General features: G+C 39.7%; 1 protein-coding gene and 1 long non-coding RNA gene across 9 annotated transcripts in view; one reads left to right on the plus strand and one right to left on the minus strand.

The window, feature by feature from the left end:
* Positions 1-11,932, minus strand: part of MTF2 (metal response element binding transcription factor 2) — a 74,291-nt gene extending 62,359 nt beyond the window's left edge. For 7 of the 8 annotated variants that reach the window (XR_014844776.1, XR_014844775.1, XM_005663669.4 and 4 more), the window contains exon 1: positions 11,672-11,932. Coding sequence is in view for 2 of the 8 variants with exons in the window: in XM_021090204.2 (XP_020945863.1) it covers positions 11,672-11,676 (5 nt within the window). In the remaining 6 variants the exon portion in view is untranslated. The remainder of the gene's footprint in view (positions 1-11,671) is intronic. The other variant, XM_085024000.1, reaches the window with a different exon arrangement.
* A 174-nt stretch (positions 11,933-12,106) lies between these two features.
* Positions 12,107-20,276, plus strand: part of LOC146404262 (uncharacterized) — a 93,061-nt gene continuing 84,891 nt past the window's right edge. Inside the window, exons 1-5 of the long non-coding RNA XR_014844778.1 lie at positions 12,107-12,642; positions 14,306-14,346; positions 14,931-14,961; positions 17,342-17,390; positions 19,024-19,077. This is a non-coding gene — a long non-coding RNA (uncharacterized LOC146404262). The remainder of the gene's footprint in view (positions 12,643-14,305; positions 14,347-14,930; positions 14,962-17,341; positions 17,391-19,023; positions 19,078-20,276) is intronic.

The raw sequence follows: 20,276 nt of genomic DNA on the forward strand, positions 1-20,276 counted from the left end.
ACAACAAGCCAATAGCTACAGGGACAAGATGCTCAACAACTTTAGCCATCAGGGTAATCTGTATTAAAACCATGAGATACTACTGCACACCCAACAGAACGATCATAATCAAAAAGACAGGCAGTTGCCGTCGTGGCTCAGTGGTTAACAAACCTGACTAGTATCCTAAGGACACAGGATCAAGCCTCGGACTTGCTCGGTAGGTTAAGGATCTTGCGTTACTGTGGCTGTGGATTAGGCCAGCAGATACAGCTCCTATTTGACCCCTAGCCTGGGAACCTCCATATGCCTTGGGTGCAGTCATAAAAAAGACAGACAGACACACACACAACACACACACACACACACACACACACACACACACACACACACACACACACACACACACACACACACACACACAAGACAGAAAACTCGCAGAGGAACTAGAATCCTCACAGTTGCTCATGAGAATATAAAGGATAAGGGATCTTAGGAAAATGGTTTGGCAGTTCCTCAAAATGTTAAAACACAGAGGTTATCACCTGAACCAACAATTCCATTCCTAGATATGTACCCAAGAGAAATGGAAGCATGTGTCCATACAAACCCTGTACACAAATGTCCATGGTAACATTATTCACGTCAAAAAGTAGGAAAAAACCCAATGTCTATCAACTGATGAATGAATAAACAAAATGTAGTATATTTCACACAATGAAATATATTTTAGCCATTAAAAAGGACTGATACATGCTACAACATGGATGTCCCTTGAAAACATTATGCCAGGTGAAAGAAGCCTAACACAAAAGGTCACAAAAATGTATGACTTTACTTGTATGAAACGTCCAGAATAGGCAAAATATAAACACAGAAAGTCAATTAGCAGTTGCCAAGGGCTGAGGAGGTAGGGGAAATGGAGAACAAGTGGAATGAATGCTAATTGGTAGGGGTTTTTTTGGGGGATAATAAAATGTCCTAAAATTAAATAGTGGTGATGATTCCACACTCTGTGAATTAAAAAAAAACACTGAATTGTATTCTTTAAAAGGGTGAATTAGAATGGTATATGGAAGTATCTCAATACAACGTAATTTTTTTTAACGGATTCAAAACAAGCAAATTTTTAACAGGAAGAAGTCATAGGAATACCTTAACCGAGTACTTTATACTTTCCTATTTATGTTTACACAAGCATGACAGATAAAGAGCTCACTTTCAATCAGCCTAAAATAAAAATTCTACATGTTAAGTACCATGTTCCACCAGGACCTGCAGCATATGGAGGTTCCCAGGGTAGAGGTCGAATCAGAGCTGCAGCTGCCAGCCTATACGACAGACACAGCAACACCAGATCCGAACTGTGTCTGCGACCTACACTGCAACTCACATCAATACCAGATCCTTAACCCACTAAGCAAGGCCAGGAATCAAACCTGCATCCTCATGGGTACTAGTTGGGCTTGTTACCAATGAGCCACAATGGGACCTCCTGACTTTTTCTTTCTTAGTGATACATCAAATAATGGCTCTAGCAAAATGAGAAAGTATCCCCAAGAAAGGAAAAAAACATGGGATGTAGCAAACAGTGTACCCAACCCAAGAGAGAAACATAGAGAAGTCCCATAATGGCAGCCATAAAAAAAAATCGAGAGAGCAATCGGTCTGCATTAGAAAAAGAAAAAGGGAAAAAAAAAGAGGGTTCCAAAGAAAGATATATCTGAGGAAAAAGGAGATTTTAACAAACCAGACAGTATGAAAAGTGTATAGGTAAGACAAAGGCAGAGGAAACATGAAAAGGTGTTAGAAATTTTAAGGTAAAAATTTTTACAAGAAAGGAACTGCAACTGTAGTTCTATCTGACACTGCAAACAGTATTAGCCAAAATCATGTAAAAGCTGCTTATTAATTTTCAACCTTTAGAATCAACCTATAAACAAAGCAGAGACAATTATGGTTAAGGAGAGAATATTAAATGTTATCAAAATTTAAAACAGAAAAGCAAAGTAAAGAGTTTCTGTCGTGGCTCAATGGAAACGAATCTGACTAGCATCCATGAGGATGCAGGTTTGATCCCTGGATCGCTCAATGGGTTAAAAACCTGGCGTTGCTCTCAGCTGTGGTCGCAGGTGCAGCTCAGATCCCGTGCTGCTGTGGCTGTGGTATAGGCCAACAGCTACAGCTCCAACTCTACCGCTAGCCTGGGAACCTCCATATGCTACAGGTGCGGCCCTAAAAAGACAAAAAATAAAAAATAAAAATAAAACAGAAAAGCAAAGTAAAGATGACAAAAATTCAGAGATGGAAGGAAGAAGAGAAACAAAGAGACTTAATACTTCCCTTACAAGGTGGAGGAATAAAGTCTAAATTTGATGGAATATGAAAAAGGGTTTAAGTTTAAGGTTAAAGATCTAATCAAGAGAAAACCCAATAATTGAAATGAGGAAAGGAGATGCTGGGTATAAGTTAACTGCATATCACAGCGGGGAAGTCTTTATACAGCAGAATGTCTAAAGTGAATAAATTAAAAAGTATTATTTAGCATTATGGACATATGACCAGAACAAAGGAATATAATATTTAAAAATAAATTCAGAGTTCCTATTGTGGCTCAGTGGGTTAAGAACCTGATAAAGTGTCCATGAGGATATGGGTTCAATCCCTGACCTTGTTCAGTGGGTTAAGGAACAGGCATTGCCACAAGCTGAGGCATAAGTAGCAGAAGCAACTTTGATCCCATGTTGCTGTGGCTGTGGCACAAGCCAGCAGCTGCAGCTTAGATTCAACCCCTAGCCCAGGAATATCCATATGCTGCAGGTATGGCCATAAAAAGAAGAAAATAAAGAAATAAATAAAGTAATCCACTTCCAAAGTAGGACTCAGGAGGCCTGAAGACTACAGCTCTTGACTTTAAATCCTTCTGTTTCTTTACTCTTTGATATTTTTTTTAACGAGATGCATTACCCCACAAAAGGAAATGTTAAAGTGTTTAACATAAATGAAAAATATGCTTAGAAATAAGACAATAAGCTAGTTCCCACGTGGTGCAGCAGTTTAAGGATCCTGTGCTGTCACTGCAGCGGCTTGGGTTGCTGCTTTGGTGAGGATTTGATCCCTGGCCCAGAACTTCCATGTGCCACAGGCATAGCCAAAAACAAAAGAAAAAACAAGAAATAGAGCAATGAGACTAAATAAAAGCATTCTGGTAGATGTCTGGCTGATATAAAGTTTTTTTAATATTTAAGTTTTCTACAATGAGTGTGTGTGTCCATGTGTGTGTGTGTGTGTGTATGTACATCTATATTATATGTTTATTAATAAAACTCTAAGGAGTTCCAATCATGGCTCAGCGGTAACAAACCCGACTAGCATCCATGAGGACGTGGGTTCAATCCCTGGCCTCGCTCAGCGGGTTAAGGATCTGGCATTGCCATGAACTGTGGTGTAGGCTGCATATGTGCCTTGGATCCCACATTGTGGCTGTGGTGTAGCCCGGCAGCGTCAGCTCCAATGAGACCCCTAGCCTGGGAACTTCCATATGTCACAGGTGTGGCCCTAAAGCCAAAAACAAACAAACAAACAAACAAAAAAAACCCACTTTAAATGAGAGCCAAAGTTGAAAATTTTCATAAAGAGCCTGGCTATGTAAAGGAGAGAAAGCTACAAACATCTGGAAGAGGAGACAAGGTTAAAGGGCATGGCTTTCTCTATTTTTTAGTATGAAAAGTATTGACCATTTTTCTCACACAAAAGGAAGGTATCAAAAGATAATTGAGGGGTTCCTGTCATGGCGCGGTGGTTAACGAATCCAACTAGGAACCATGAAGTTTCGGGTTTGATCCCTGGCCTTGCTCAGTGGGTTAAGGATCCGGCATTGCTGTGAGCTATGGTGTAGGTTGCAGACTCGGCTCGGATCCCGAGTTGCTGTGGCTCTGGTGTAGGCCGGTGGCTACAGCTCCAATTAGACCCCTAGCCAGGGAATCTCCATATGCTGCGGAAACAGCCAAAGAAATGGCAGAAAGATAAAAAAATAAAAATAAATTAATTAATTTAAAAAAAAAAGTCCCTGAGTTAAAAAAAAAAAAAAAAAGATAATTGAAAACACACGTCAGAGAAATTGAATCTTTAAGGGAAAGACTAGCCTTGAATCAAAGAAGGTACATTTCTTCTCATATGAGGTTGAGTACATTTATTGTTAATTTGATATATGTGAAGAAAGGAAGCTGAAGCAGTTCATGTTTGAGAGCCTCAAATTTTCCTCCATGAAAAGACAAAAATCCGCTTAAGGGGAGGCCAGGAATGCTAAGCACCCTGCAAAGTGCAAAACAAGCCTAACTTTCTAAAGAAACGGTAAACCAGAGTAGTAGGTCTCAAGGTATAGTTCCTGGGCATCTACAAGGTCATAGCTAGTTTCCAAAAAACATTAAGACATTATCTGCCCTTTTCATTCTCCCACAACCACAGTGGAATTTTTCCAGAGACTAAATGATATGTAATATTTTCACTCCTACGATTAAGACACATACATATTATCATTTTTAAATTTTTAGTGTAATTTCTAGTCAGTAAATATTAATAGAGATAACCCATGTAAAATTTCTTGGATCGTCAATAATTTACAGTGTAAAGGAGTCCTGAAAGCAAAAAAATTGGGAATCACTGCACTAACGATAATATAAGAATATTCTAAATTTTTAATCTTTGCAAATAACTACTTCTGTTGGGTCCTCTCTAATGAAGAGCAATAAAACTCTTAAAACAAAATGATAACATAATTTCTGCAGCCTGTTTTGAAAAAGAAAAAACTGACAGATGGATTTAGATATAAAGTGAAGACTGAGAACTAGGAAATAATTTAAAAAGGACTTGATTTGGGGAAGGATTCTATACCCCTTGATTTGAGAAAGGAGTCTATACCCCTTGACAATTCTCTTCAACCTAATGGAAAAACAGTGCTCACTGTCTTCATTAAAATCTAGAATCTTGGGAATTCCTGTTGTGCCGAAGCGGAAACGAATCCAACTAGGAAACATGAGGTTGTGGGTTCCATCCCTGGCCTCCCTCAGTGGGTTAAGGATCTGGCGTTGCCATGAGCTGTGGTGTAGGTCATAGACATGGCTTGGATCTGGCAGTGCTGGGGCTCTGGCATAGGCCAGCACCAACAGCTCTGATTAGACCCCTAGCCTGGGAACCTCCATATGCCATGGGTGTGGCCCTAAAAAGGCAAAAAAGACAAAAAAAATCTAGAATCTTATTTTAGTTGTAGAAAGTTCCTAGGTCACTTACTTCCTAGCTAATGGGGAAAAGAAAAAATCCCTCTTTATAATATTCTTGAATAAGATGATCATCTAGCCTCTGTTTGAACACTTCTCTGAAAGAATTCTCTATCTGGCAACACCTAAATGCAATTTTATAAAACATTTAACAGTTCACAAGATTCCCAGACTAAAAAGTTCCATTAACTACTTAATGTATTAATCACCTACTTAAAATATTTTTGAGATGGAAATAGTACTAAAATATTTTTCTTTTTCAGGTATGAAAAAAGAGTATGCCTATTATTAGTCTTTCGTTTGTATTGTTCTTAGTAATGTTTTAATAAGAACTCCTAAGTTTCTAATCTTGACCCGAGAACAAAAATCTAGTACTTCTTAACCATGGCTGCAAAACAAAATCAAGCGGAAAAAGTTTTTAAACATAAAAATATATAAAAGCCCACACCATACCTCTCAAATTAGAATCTCTAGGGTGAGTTCTAAGAAACTGGTCTTGTTTGTTTTAGTTCTCTTTTTAGGTTTTTAGCGCTATGAGTGCTTATCTAATGTCAAAGAGAAACTATCAGTGCTGGTCATCCCAAAACACCAGCGGTCAATATTTTGCAAACTTTAAGTAAATACGTTTTTTAAAATATTTAACATTTGGTTCAGTAACACTTCTAAATATACTCAACAGGGGACGTGGCAGTTAAATTAACATGTTTGAAGTTTTAATTATGAATAGGGCAAAATAAATTATTCATCAGTATTAGACTTATCCAGGGAAGGTTGTACAGGGTGTTTTTAGTTCATAGGCTTCATCACAGGTATACATGGTTCTCTTGTTCTATATATAACTCTTCTGGAAAAAGATTTTGGAAAATAACACTATACAATTATACTGCACCTAGAATTTATAAAGTGCTTTCTCCTTTATTTTCCTCCTTGACTCTCCTAGCAATCCTGTGAACATAGGTAAGTAACATCCCGCACCTATGTTATTTTAAAGGTAAAGAAACCATAACTGATGCAGAGCTGACAGATTAAACAAAGACCCAAAGCTTCTGAGTATATATTCAGTACTCCCCAATAGACAACTATGTCTTTCCACTCCACCCCCTACTACAACCTAAAAAATTGTGGGCGCTTCTTCTCCTATATAAAATTCACTAGTAAGGGTAAAGAAAAACAAAAGCTCATCGTTAGTTTGTTTTTTAGAACCTGAGTGAAAGCAAACAAATTGAACATGTTCTTGCTACACCTGCTTTGGTCCACTTTGTTCCCCTAATTTTTATTTTTTAATCAACATTTTAGTCTGAGATAATTGTAGATATGCAATTGTAAGAAATAACAGATTCCATATCAATATACCAATATTTCCATCATTACAACAATCCCTCACATTGTCCTTGTTCCCCTAATTTTTAAATCTTCATCTTGGGCAACATGTGGAAGTAAATTCACATTGATTCCCTACTCAATTTCTTCCATTCAAAACAAGAGAACTTATTTCACAAGCCATTATAAAAAAGCTTATGTAGGGTTCTTGTTGTGGCTCAGCAGGTTAAGAACCCTACATAGTATCCATGAGGATACAGGCTTGATCCTTGGCCTCTCTCAGTGGGTTAAGGATCCGGTGTTGCTGCAAGGTGTGGCACAGGCTGAAGATGTAGCTCAGATCCGGTGGTGCCATGGCTGTGGTGCAGGCCTGCAGCTGCAGCTCTGATTCCACGCCTAGCTGGGAACTTCCATATCCTGCAGGTACAGCCATAAAAAGAAAAAAATAAAAATAATACATAAATAAAAATAAATTTTAAAAAACTTATATTACATAAAATACTGGTTAGGATAGTGACAGCATAATGTAAGATTCTTAAGCTACTACTACAATATCTGAGGCAGAAAGGGATTTTTTGAGCTAAGACAGCAGTGCTAGTTTTATGAAACAAAAATGTTAATAGATATGCATACTGCATGATTCCAGTTATATAAAGTTATATTCAAAATTAAGGTGAACAGTAGTAGTTAGGGAAAGGAAGGACTGAGAAAGGCTACATGTAAGCTTCCTAGAAACAGTGAAGTATTCTATACCATGATAGGTGTATGAGATATGCAGTTACATCCATTTGTGAAAACTGTTCTAGAATTAGACAATGGATTCTCAGATATATCAAAAGCACAAGCAAAAAAGAAAAAGGGATAAGATAAACGTCATAAAATTTAAAAGCTTTTGTGCTTCAAAGGACACATCAAGTGAAAAGACAACCACAGAACAAGAGAAAAAAATTGCAAATCATACATATGATAAGGCACTTGCATCCAAAATAAGTTTTGTGATGCAGGTTGTAGATGTGGCTCAAATCTGGCATTGCAATGGCTGTGGCACAGGCTGGCAGCTGCAGCTCCAATTTGACCCCTAGCCTGGGAGTTTCCATATGCCACAGATGCAGGCTTAAAAAGAAAAGAAGAAAGAAAAAAACCGACACAGTGTCCACCAGGATGCAGGTCTATCCCTGGCCTCACTCAATGAGTTAAGGATCTAGAGTTGCCGCAAGCTGTGGTATAGGCTGGCAGCTACAGCTCGGTTTCAACCCCCAAGCCCGGCAACTACCATATGCCACAAATGCAACCATAAAAAGAAAAGAAAGTGTGTGTGTGTGTGTGTGTGTGTGTGTGTGTGTGTGTGTGTGTAGCCTACTACTCAACAGTAAAAGGAGGAATAATCCAATTTTTTTACATAGGCCAAAGAACTGAATAGACAGTTCTTCAAAGAAAGGAGACAACAGGCCAATAGCTACAGGGACAAGATGCTCAACAACTTTAGCCATCAGGGTAATCCGTATTAAAACCATGAGATACCGCTGCACACCCAATAGAATGGTTATAATAAAAAAGACAAAGATGCAAATAACTGGAACCCTCACAGTTGCTGATGAGAATATACAGGGTCTTTGGAAAAGGGTTTAGCAGTTCCTCAAAATGTTAAAACACAGAGGTTATCACCTGAACCAACAATTCCATTCCTAGATATGTACCCAAGAGAAATGGAAGCATGTGTCCATACAAACCCTGTACACAAATGTCCATGGTAACATTATTCACGTCAAAAAGTAGGAAAAAACCCAATGTCTATCAACTGATGAATGAATAAACAAAATGTAGTATATTTCACACAATGAAATATATTTTAGCCATTAAAAAGGACTGATACATGCTACAACATGGATGTCCCTTGAAAACATTATGCCAGGTGAAAGAAGCCTAACACAAAAGGTCACAAAAATGTATGACTTTACTTGTATGAAACGTCCAGAATAGGCAAAATATGAACACAGAAAGTCAATCAGTGATTGCCAGGGGTAGGAGTAAAGAGTAGGGAAGAATGGAGAGTGACTACTAATGGATACACTTTCACTTTGGGGTGATGAAAATGTTCTGAAATTAGATAACGGTGATATTCACACAACTCTGAGTAGACTAAAAATCATTGAATTGTACCTTAAAAGGGTTACATACATGTGAATTATGTGTATATAAATAGAATACTGCACTATATCTCAATAAAACTATTTTATTAAAAATGTAGATTTAAGATTTGTGCATTTCAACATGCCAATTTTACCTCAAAAAAAAAAAAACATAAAAAATAACATAAAAGGAGTAGGAGTAGAGATGAAACAAACATGGATATAAAACAGTTGATTATACTACCATTCACTTTGTACATGTTTAAAATTTCACGTGTAAAAATAACAAAATAATTTTTTAAAATATCAAGGTAAACTAATTCTTCTTAACATGCATTTCTGTTGCCTTCTGACAAAGGAAACAGAATCTTCTATCCTAAAAAGACCAGAGACCTTCGTTATTCTTTCCCAATGGTATGTGGCAAAAATGAAGAATATTTCATCTTAAAAATGTACAAAGAGAATTTGAATCACCTTAGTTCAAAGATCTTAGTTCAAAGATCCTTACCCTTGGGCTCCTGTGGTTTCCATGGTTGATGGGGGTGACAATTCCTAATAAATGGATGCAATAATAATGTACTGTCCAACACAACAAATACAAATGGCCATTCAAGTTTTAGTTTTAAGAAAGTAAATTATAAATTCAAATTTTAGTCTCACCAGTTACATTTCCAGTGTTCAACATCCACATGAGCCTATGGCTATCATACTAGATGGAGCAGACAGATAACTATCATCACTGCAGAAAGTTCTATTTGACAACACTACTCAAAAATATATGTAAAAAAACACCCATGGGGAAACGTCCATATTCCAACTCGGGGTTGTATTTTGCCGCAAGAAACAAATCCTGAACAACAGGGGAAACAAAATATAAAAATACCAATCAAGGAATTTCATGGAAGTTTAGACTAAAGCTGCAGTTAAATTTTACTTTCGGAACCACCAAGATACAGATGTTGGTCATGGCAACTCCTCAGAGGCCAATTTCCCCATCTGTTAAGACAGATTATCACTAGACTGCCAGTTTCCTAAAGTCAGATGTAAAGATTATCTGAAATATAAGCAAGTTATCCTTTCAGTCAAAGACCTAAAGAAAAGGCATATTTATAATCCACAACATCAGTTTATGACCCATAGCAAAATACGCAGAATAAAATTTCTTTCCTAACTGAGCTTTCAGGTAGTAGGCATAATTAAAAGCGTAATTTAATATTTTGTTCTATCTAGAAAAAAGTTTAACCAGATGATTTCTACACTTCCAGCTCTAAAATTGTGTGTGCATTTCATCCTGATAGGTATAGATTTCCGTTAATGCCCATTAACACGAATACGCAGTATCAGGAAACAGGTGCACTCTTAATTCAAATATTTCAGAATATTTTTAGTACTTACAAAAAAACTGAAGGTGAGCAAATTTAAAATATGAATTCAAATAGATTTTTATATTTAGGAACCTAAAAAAACAAAAACAAAAAGTTTCACTTTGCACTCCCTTTGCAAGCTGTCACTACAAACGCTTGGAGGGTGAACAACATTCCAAATCTCAAGAATAAAAAAAATTTCTGTCTCTTTCCTTGCCAAAACTACTGGGTACTTAAAGCTGTTAGTCAAAATGGCTCCACTTAAAGAACTTCAAATCTTTGAAAAGGTTACTCAATAATTTATGTACATTTTACTTTATTCACGTTAAATACTTTTAAGTTCACTGTCTTTGCATTCGACTACCCAAAAAAGGAATTCTCAAGAGAGAAAGAACACATGGAAATTGAAACCAGCCTGTAGGCAAGGTGTACAGAGGCTCACATGGAATCAATCTGAAGGAGAAAGTTACTACTACCGGAGCATCTGGAGTCAAATTAAATCAGGCACTATTTACATATTTCTAGTTCTATACCGACCTCACATGGTGCTTTCTGATGTCATCTACAGGCCTACCTAGGTTTTCATACTCCAATGAGTAAATGGTTCTCGCCTTAACCAAAGTCCCACGTTTTAAAGAACAGAACAGCATTCCATATCCCTTTTTCCATTGTTCGGGAACCCTCACTGTTCGTCACATCACCCCGATAATTCCATCTGTTCCCTCCAGTTGCTTCCAAAGAAAAATTCTCGCAACCAAGGACGCCAGATTGTAAAACACACACAGTTAAGAGTTCTGGCACTACTAAAACATGTTCAGAAATCTTGGCAAATTAGCTAAAAATCCCTTCAACTGTAATTACCTCAGGGATAAAAAAAAAAATGACTACAATACAAAGCTACATCCGAGCGAGCACAGGAGTTAGATTTATTTAAAGAGAAGAATTGCCCCAGATTTTCGGTAGGCTCCTCTCCCGCATCTCTCACTTTCCCTCCCACTTCTTCCCTTTAAGCCTCATGGCTTGCTCTCAGGCGCTACTTATCCCCATCCTTACTCCCCCTATCCCCACACTCCATCCTGCCCGTCTACTCTACCCCCGTTCTCCAATTCTGTACAATTCCATCACCCTCCGGTTCCAAGCTGCTACTTCCCTTTGCGCCTCCCAAGGTCCCAGGCAACCCCTTCGCTCTGGTCCCCACATCTCCCTCGCTCCCCGTTTCCTAACGGCTCCTCCCCTCAGTTCCCCACCCCCTCATCACCAGGTTCATCCTGCCCCTCCAACCGTCTCCCGCCCCCAGGTTCCTTCCTGCCCCTCCAAACACAGCTTCCCCGTCTCAACGTTTCGTCTTGTTCCTCCAACCGACTTCCCCAACGCCCTGCTCGCTCCTTTAGTCCCTATTTGCTCCAACACCCAACTGACTACTCCTTTCCATCCATTCTTTTCAACATGTACATGCAGGCAAGGCACCCCCATACACGTACTGGAACCCCCACCCCCACCTCGAGCCTCCATCTTTCCCTTTTATACTTGCTTCCTTTCTTTCTCCTCCCCACCCCCTCCACCTCCTCCGGAAGAGCCTGGTTCCCAGGCCAAGGTCTCTCACCTCATTCGGTCACTTCAGTGGTGCCAACCGCTTCATACAGGAAAAAAGAACCAATCACGACCCCGTGGGGGCTTCCCCTGCGAGTCCGAGCACTTACTGGGCACCCGCCCCACCGGGCACCCCGCACAAACACACGCACAAACCGAGGTCCTGGGGACGAGGGTTGGGGGCAGAATGAGCGTTCTAAACCGGCCTCAAACACAGCCCACTTCGCTACAACCCTTCGCCATTTTGGTTTCCCGCGGACTGCCGGTGCATTCTGGGAGCGCGGAGCGACTCCCAGCCGAATGGCAGCTCTCCAGGGCCGCGAGGGGGCGGGGACTGCGGCGCGAGCGCGGAGGAACACCGCGCCCTGCGTCCGCGGCCGGGGCTGAACAAAGAAGGACTCTTTAACTTTGCGGTGGGGCCAAGTCCTTCCGCCGCCGGCGCTAACACAATAGTGAGGGCTGCGCTCCCGGCCGTCGGCAGCCCTGCCGCAGCGGCTGCTCCAGGGGGGCAGGTCGGGTCCAACTTGGCCCGGGCAGGTTCTGTTCCTGAGAAGTGGGACGGTGCTCCCTGCGTCTTGGCCCGCTCATTTCTTTTCTGTGGAGAAAATCGTAGATTAAGCGCGTTTCTTCTCTCTTCTCCCTGAGGCCTGCTGTTGGAATTTCATTCAGCGGGGAAGAGACCCTGGATGTCAGAATTGTATTTTGCTCGGCCCCAAATTCCTTCCTGTCAGGAGCTGCTTTCGGACTTTTTTTCCCCTGCGGGTGAAAGGTGTCTCTGCCTGTGTGCTTTGCAGATCCTTACCAATTGTGATGAAATCTGAGAATACTCTCGTGCCAAGTGGTTTCTGGTAGGAGGACAGAACTTTTTCGTACCAGGGCAGACCCTGAGCCTGCTGCCGATAGAGGTCCCAAGTGACAGATTGCGAGCGTGTCTCTGTGACTTCTACGTGGATGAAACCCAGCTCCTCTTAGTCGCCGCGTGTGGTACCTTTGTTTATAACGTTGTCAGAATATTTAAAAAATCATTTTATATTTTCGTCTCATATAACAGCGCAGGGATAATTAGTACCGTGTCTTTTCTTTCTCTGAAAAAGTACCTCTTGTGGTCTAAACTCACTTTACTCCTATTTCAAAAGGAGTTCCCCTCAGCCTAAGGTCTCAGAATTTGGCAAATTCACATAGTCATTTTATTCACACCGTTTTAGTCATACCCTTCTACTCCTTTGCCTCTCCTGAAATCCTAATCAAAATTTTAGTCTGTTAAAGAAGACAGAGTGAGCTCTGTTACCTTAATTTTATTTATTTATTTTTTTTACTTTTTTTTTTTTTTTTTTTTTTTGTCTTTTTGCCATTTCTTGGGCCGCTCCCGCCGCATTTGGAGGTTCCCAGGCTAGGGGTTGAATCGGAGCTGTAGCCGCCGGCCTACGCCAGAGCCACAGCAACGCGGGACCCGAGCCGCGTCTGCAACCTACACCACAGCTCACGGCAACGCCGGATCGTTAACCCACTGAGCAAGGGCAGGGACCGAACCCACAACCTCATGGTTCCTAGTCGGATTTGTTAACCTCTGCGCCACGACGGGAACTCCTCTGTTACCTTTAAATTTCACTTTGAATGATAACATGATGTCTCATAAATTTGTCTTCAATGCCCTTCACTTTTGGTTGAATAGAGCTTGACTTGACAAGTATAGATGCAGTCCAAAAATGGATAAATATAGTACAAACAGGTGTACTTGTTCTGCAGCTAAGCCTAATCATGAAACATCAGTTTTAGAGGAGTTCCCGTCGTGGCACAGAGATTAACGAATTTGAGGAGGAACTATGAGGTTGCGGGTTTGATCCCTGGCCTTGCTCAATGGGTTAAGGATCCGGTGTTGACATTAGCTATGGTGTAGATCGCAGACGCGGCTCGGATCCTGTGTTGCTGTGGCTCTGGTGTAGGCTGACAGCTTCAGCTCCGATTAGACCCCTAGCCTGGGAACCTCCATATGCCGTGGGAGCGGTCCTAGAAAAGACAAAAAAAAAAAAAAAAAAAAAATCAGTTTTAGAGAATTATTTGGTTTAAATTCTCCTCATTTATCTTGACTGTTATATCAAGTGGTCATCAAGCCTCAATTTCAAAATCTTTGGTGGTTTGACACCTCAGAGGCAGCCAATGCAATTGCACAGATGCTAATTAGAAAATTATTCCTTATGTAGATATATAGTCTGCCCTTCTATAATTTCCATTTATTGGTCTAACTTTTGGCCTCTTTAGCCACATGAAAGTGTTCTAATCTCTTATATTTTAGAGAAGTCAATGATGCCTGCCTTTTGGAAGGGGGAAAAAGAGGCTTGCTGTTTTCCTATGTAAACATAGAAGTACAAAAGTGTAGTCATCCAAGTTAAGGAAGCCAGGTGCTCAGGGAGTCAAGGGCACTAAGGGAGTTGCAGTAAAATGCAAAGAATGTCTGTAACTGTGTTCTTAGAAATTTCTGTTAACTAAGCAACATGCAGTGGATGAGAACCTTGAGAAGAAACATTCGTCAAGCTCCTGGAAGTGCAAAGCAAAATAACTCCAGAGTAAACTGTACCCTTTATTGTTATGTATTTCCGTTATAGTCATAAGGGTTGTTTACAAAAATTCTCATTCTCCTTTCCTCCAGACACAAAGTGAAAATGCAGTCTTTTGCACCGTTAAAGCTAGGTATGGCCATGTAACTTGCTTTTACCACTAAAATAGAAGGGAAAGTGAATCACTCTCTAGGAAAATCTTTAAGAGACAGAGGCACCTTCTCCTCCCACCTGCTGTAGTGATCATGGAAGCAAGTGTTGAAGTAGAACATCTATCAGTTTGGGTCCTTAAATGACAACAAGCAGTGACTATAAGAGTGCCATCCAGTTTTAGAACATTTCTACCATCCTAAAAAAATTCATTATGCCCATTTACTCTCAAGACCTGGTCCGACTCCCAATCCCAGGCAATCTGTTATTTGTCTCTATAGATTTGCCTTTTCCAGCCATTTTATGTAAGTGGATTCTTATAGTCTGATTTCTTTCACTCAATATGATGTTTTTGAGGTTCATCCATGTTATACCATGTGCCTCTAGTTCTTTCTTTTGTATTGCTGAATAGTACTTCACTGTGTGAATGTACCATATTTCGTTTATCCATTCACCAGTTGATGCACATCTAAATTGTTTCCAGTTTGGGACTATTATGAATAATGCTGCTATGAACATTTATGTACGAGTGTTGTGTAGATACTTGTTTTTATTTTTCTTGGATAGATTCCTGGAAGTGGAATTGCCGCATTGTATGGTAGGTTTATGTTTAATTTTTTAAGATACTGCTGAACTGTTTTCCAAAGTGTGAGCAATGTGGGGGTTCCGATTTCTCCACATGCTCATCAATACTTGTTATTGTCTATTGTTTTTATTTTTACTCACTTTAGTGGGAGTAAGTGAAGTGGTTTCTTATTGTGGTTTCAATTTGTATTCCCCTAATGGTTAATGATGTGGAATATCTTTGCACGTGCTTATTAGCCATTATTTTGTCTTCTTTGGTGAAGCAGGTATTCAGATCTTTTACCCACTTTTTAACTGGGCTGTTTGTCTTCTTTTTATCAGGTTATAAGTAGTCTTTATACTTCCTGATACAAGTTCTTTATCAGATACTTAATTAGCAAATATTTTCTTCCAGTCTATAGCTTATCCTTTCATTTTCTTAATGGTGTCTTTTGGCGCGCAAAAGTTTCTTAATTTTGATAAAGTCCAATTTATCTTTTTTTAACTGCCATATGCTTATGATGTTATATCTAAGAACCCTTTGCCTGACCCAAGATCACAAAGATATTCTATGATGTTTTCTTCTAGAAGTTTTATAAGTTTAGCTTTTACATTTAAGTCTATGATCCATTTTGAGTAAATTTTTGTGTGTACTGTGAGGTATGGGCCTTTACTCATCTTTTTGCATATGGATGTTTAATTAAAGGAATAAACTCTGGTTGTGTTAAGCCAATGCAATTTGGAGTTAGATATGTTAATGTATAACAGAACTCAATAACAGCATTGAACTCCATACCATAATCAAAACCAAAAATGAAAAATATAAAAATTTGAGGAGTTTCCATCGTGGCTCAGTGGTTAACGAATCCGACTAGGAACCATGAGGTTGCAGGTTCGATCCCTGGCCTCGCTCAGTGGGTTAATGATCCAGCGTTGCCGTGAGCTATGGTGTAGGTCGCAGGCACAGCTCGGATCTGGCGTTGCTGTGGCTGTGGCGTAGGCTGGCGGCTACAGCTGCGATTAGACCCCTAGCCTGGATAACTTCCATATGCTGTGGGTGCGGCCCTAGAAAAGACAAAAAAAAAAAATATATATATATATATGTATATACATATATATATATATATACATAATTTTGACCAGAATATTCAAAATATTAGGTAATTCTCAAATTTTATCATCAACAAGTCACAGGGAATGTTATAAAATACCATTTATAAATCTGTAAGCTCCCAAGTATTAACTAGTATTCTCTGTGAAGAAAATCTGAAAGACCTTTTATGTTGTTCATTGTGCAGAGATAGAAATACAAATAATCAGAGAGATCAAAGAAAGACACTCTGTGTTCTTAGAGAGTTTGCCTTCATTGGTGTGAAAAGGAAAATAGATCTGAAACAACAACAACAAAAGAATGTTTTGGTGATAATAAAATCAAAAGGGTTTGTTTAAATCGCTTTTTTTTAATCCAAAGCTTAAAAGTCCATATACAACATGATATTGCTTGTTAAGCCCAATAATGTGGTGTAAAAAGTATACATAGCAAATTTACACCCTTGTAAAATAAATCTTAAAAAAAATAATTGTGCCCATTATCAATTTATTCCTTCTCACTTCCAAATTCACCCTCTATTACTTGTTTGGGAATATGAATGTGGACCCTGTAAATATTTTTTTCCTCACTAGCTGGCAGAATGTTAAGTTTTTTCAGAGGATAGTTCTAGGGAGACCATGCATTATAAAGCAGCTTTCCTTCCTAGTTTCAAAGTGCACTCCTGCACTGTGCACAGCTTTATCAGAGCTGGGATCCTGTGGCACAGACACCTTCCTCAGCCTTGTCAAATCGCCGTCCTCTACCCTAATCCCAGAAGGATTTACATGTGCTTCCATCAACTGATATTTGTGCTTTCTTGGCAGTCAAAAATTTAAGGTGAGTGAGAAGTGCGTGTCCAGTCAAAACAAACTACTCAATTAAGAGTCCTAAGAACTAAGTTCCAGTTCATGCTTGTGACATACCCTGCTTATGACACAAGCTTTTAAAGATTAAGTCACCAAAATCTGGGGGGAAGAGGATGAGAGAGAGAATGAATCATCCAATGGTAAGAAAAATAAACCATCTTATCTGCTTCACTCCGCTGTTCTGTCCACTTAACATTCAAATATGTGGACAAGCTAAGAGAGGAAGCATGAGGTGAATCACAGAGTAGCAGAGGCAGGAACCCAGGAGGACAAAGGACTTCCATTACTGGCCAGCCTCTGTCACTTGCCCTAAGGATCTTGGGCAAGTTTTCTAACCTCACAGCCTGAGCTTCTTATCAGCTCATTTGGGAGGATAAGAATACCAACATTAAAACTTTAGCATTTGGATTAAATTAAACAATATGTGTAAAAGTGCTTTATTTTTTTTTCTCTTACAGCAATTATTACATGCTTAACCCCCTCGATTCAGCTGTGAGCTCCTAGAGGGTAGGTGGATATTACTATTCTTTATATCCCTATTCCTAGGAAACACATATGGACCATAGGTCTGCCTTTATGTAAATAAAATTTTATATGGATATTTATTTATTTAACAATAAATAACAGAAGAACCATGCTGTATAGTGTTCAGGACAGGGTACAAGCATTGATAATAAATATATAACCACAAAGTGGGCTGAAGGCTTGGAGTCTGAAGACAGTGACATTAGTAAGTGATTAAGATATAATACAGGAGTTCCCGTCGTGGTGCAGTGGTTAATGAATCCGACTAGGAACCATGAGGTTGCGGGTTCGGTCCCCGCCCTTGCTCAGTGGGTTAACGATCCGGCGTTGCCATGAGCTGTGGTGTAGGTTGCAGACATGGCTCGGATCCCGCGTTGCTGTGGCTCTGGCGTAGCCGGTGGCTACAGCTCCGATTAGACCCCTAGCCTGGGAACCTCCACATGCCGCAGGAGCGGCCTAAGAAATGGCAAAAAGACCAAAAAAAAAAAAAAAAAAAAAAAGATATAATACAAATGTATAGCGGTATGAAAGGGTGTGATGTATGCTAGGAGTGAGAAAAAATCAGTCAAGACTTTTTTTTTTTTTTTTTGGTTTTTTAGGGCCACACCCGTGACATGGGAATTTCCCAGGCTAGGGGTTGAATCGGAGCTACAGCTGCCAACCACAGCCACAGCCACAGCAACGTGGGATCCAAGCTGTATCTGCAACCTACACAACACCACATATCAGGGCAATGCCAGGTCCCTGGTCCACTGAGCAAGGCCAGGGACCAACCCGCATCCTCATGGATACTAGTCAGATTCATTCCCACTGTGCCACAACAGGAACTCCAAGACTTTTTTTTTGATTGCAAGGGTCATGACTACAACCAGAGCAAGCCTTGGAAGGGTGCCTTGGTGTTGCCTGAAAAGAGGAACTAAAAAGATTCTAGGGCCCTTCATCTCTCTCTCTCTCTCTCTCTCTCTCTCTCTCTCTCGGTCTCTCTCTGTGTGTCTCTCCATCTCTGTCTCTCTCTCCCTCCCTCTCTCTCATTTTTGCTCCGCTCTTAATGATGTTTCATTCTCTTCAGCAGTTGGCCTTCTCTGTTTAGTGGAAAACACAGTTTTTAGGGAGGTTACATTTTACTATAGATTAAGGAAAGAGAATTTTCTCCCTCTAACTTCTTCCCCTATTCCTACTCTCACCCTTAGAGTTCCAGCTGAAAAAAATATCTGGGGAGCATTCCAATGGGCTAGGCTTGGGTTGCATGCCCAACCTGAACCAGATGTCATAGGCAAGAAGATGAGATATTCAACAAAAAAATGGATCAATGCCCACCCATAGCCAAATAAGTGAAGTCTTTTATTAGCTGCCACCACAAGAAGCACATAGTTGGAGTGAGAAAGGAGATGTTTTCCCAAAAATGGGGTTGCTATTCTGAGCTGTCAAAATATTTTGAGGCTACTAACATGCAATGAAGTTTGAACTCCCATTATTATAAAAATAGTAATAATAATAACATTTATTGAATGTTTACCCTCTGCTAAGACATGTGAAAAAGTACTTTACATATGTTATTTGATTTAATATTTTCACCAACCCTGTGAAGAAGATATTATTAATTCCTGTTTTACAGGTAAAGCGACTGAGGTACAGAGAAGATAAGCAAGTTGTCCAGGGTCACACAACAGTAAGTGCAGATTTGAATTCAGTTTTGTTTGACTCTGGAGATTACTTTTTTTTTTAGTGATTTTTATTTTTTCCATTATAGTTGGTTTACAGTGTTCTGTCAATTTTCTCTATGTAGCAAAGTAACCCAGTCACTCACTCACACACTCACTCACACACACACACACACATACACATATACATTCTTTTTCTCACATTATCCTCCATCATGCTCCATCACAAGTGACTAAATATAGTTCCCAGTGCTATACAGCAGGATCTCATTGCTTATCCACTGGAGACTACTCTTTAACCATTAACCTATTTAGAAATAGAGAACTGGGGGGTTCCCATCTTGGCTCAGTGGAAACAAATCTGACTAGCATCTGTGAGGACAAAGGTTCAATCCCTGGCCTCGCTCAGTGTGTTAAGGATCTGGTATTGCTGTGAGCTGTGGTGTAGGTCACAAACATGGCTTGGATTCCATGTTGTTGTGGCTGTGGTGTAGGCCAGCAGCTGTAGCTCTGATTCAACCCCTAGCCTGGGAAACTCCATATGCCACAGGTTCAGCTCTAAAAAGACCAAAAAAAAAAAAAAAAAAAAAAAAGAGAGAGAGAGAGAGAGAACTATCAGAGAATATAAAATAAATCCACGTTTTAGAACTATCTCTCTGGTGGTAGTGTGGAAATTGGATTCAAGACAGGAAATACTGCAAAATAAAGAGGCTACTGCAACTATCCAGGTGAGTAATGGGTGAAGGCCTGAACAGAGAGGGAAAGAGACTTCAAAGAGAGAAGGAGATACCAAAAAACTTGGCAATCACTGGAAAAGATAGGTGAAAGAATGAATTGATTTAAGGCTAATCTTTGAGGGTTGTGGCTTGAGTGAGATGAGAGGTGATGACTGTATTTCTTTGTTTCTTATTTCTTCTTTTTTTTTCTTTCTTGTGGTCTTCATTTTTGCAAAGATTGGGTAAGGGAGTTGATGTTCAACTTAACCAAGATGGATAATAAATAAAACATGTGGGAAAATTTGAGAGGCAAATTAATAAAATAGGTTCTGAACAAATTGAGTTTAAGGTACTCTTGGAATATTAAAATGAGATGTCCAGTATGCAGCAGGAAATGTATCTGGAGCTCAGTAAAAGAGAGGTCTGGTATTAGATGGAGAAGTACACACTTAATCAAGCTTTGGTATCCAATCCAGTTTGTTTCACTAGTG

This window comes from Sus scrofa, chromosome 4 (assembly GCF_054392235.1).
Source record: "Sus scrofa isolate SSC_HxYL_T2T_F1_AM1 chromosome 4, Sscrofa_HxYL_maternal_Yorkshire_Landrace_v2.0, whole genome shotgun sequence".
Taxonomy (NCBI): Eukaryota; Metazoa; Chordata; class Mammalia; order Artiodactyla; family Suidae; genus Sus; species Sus scrofa.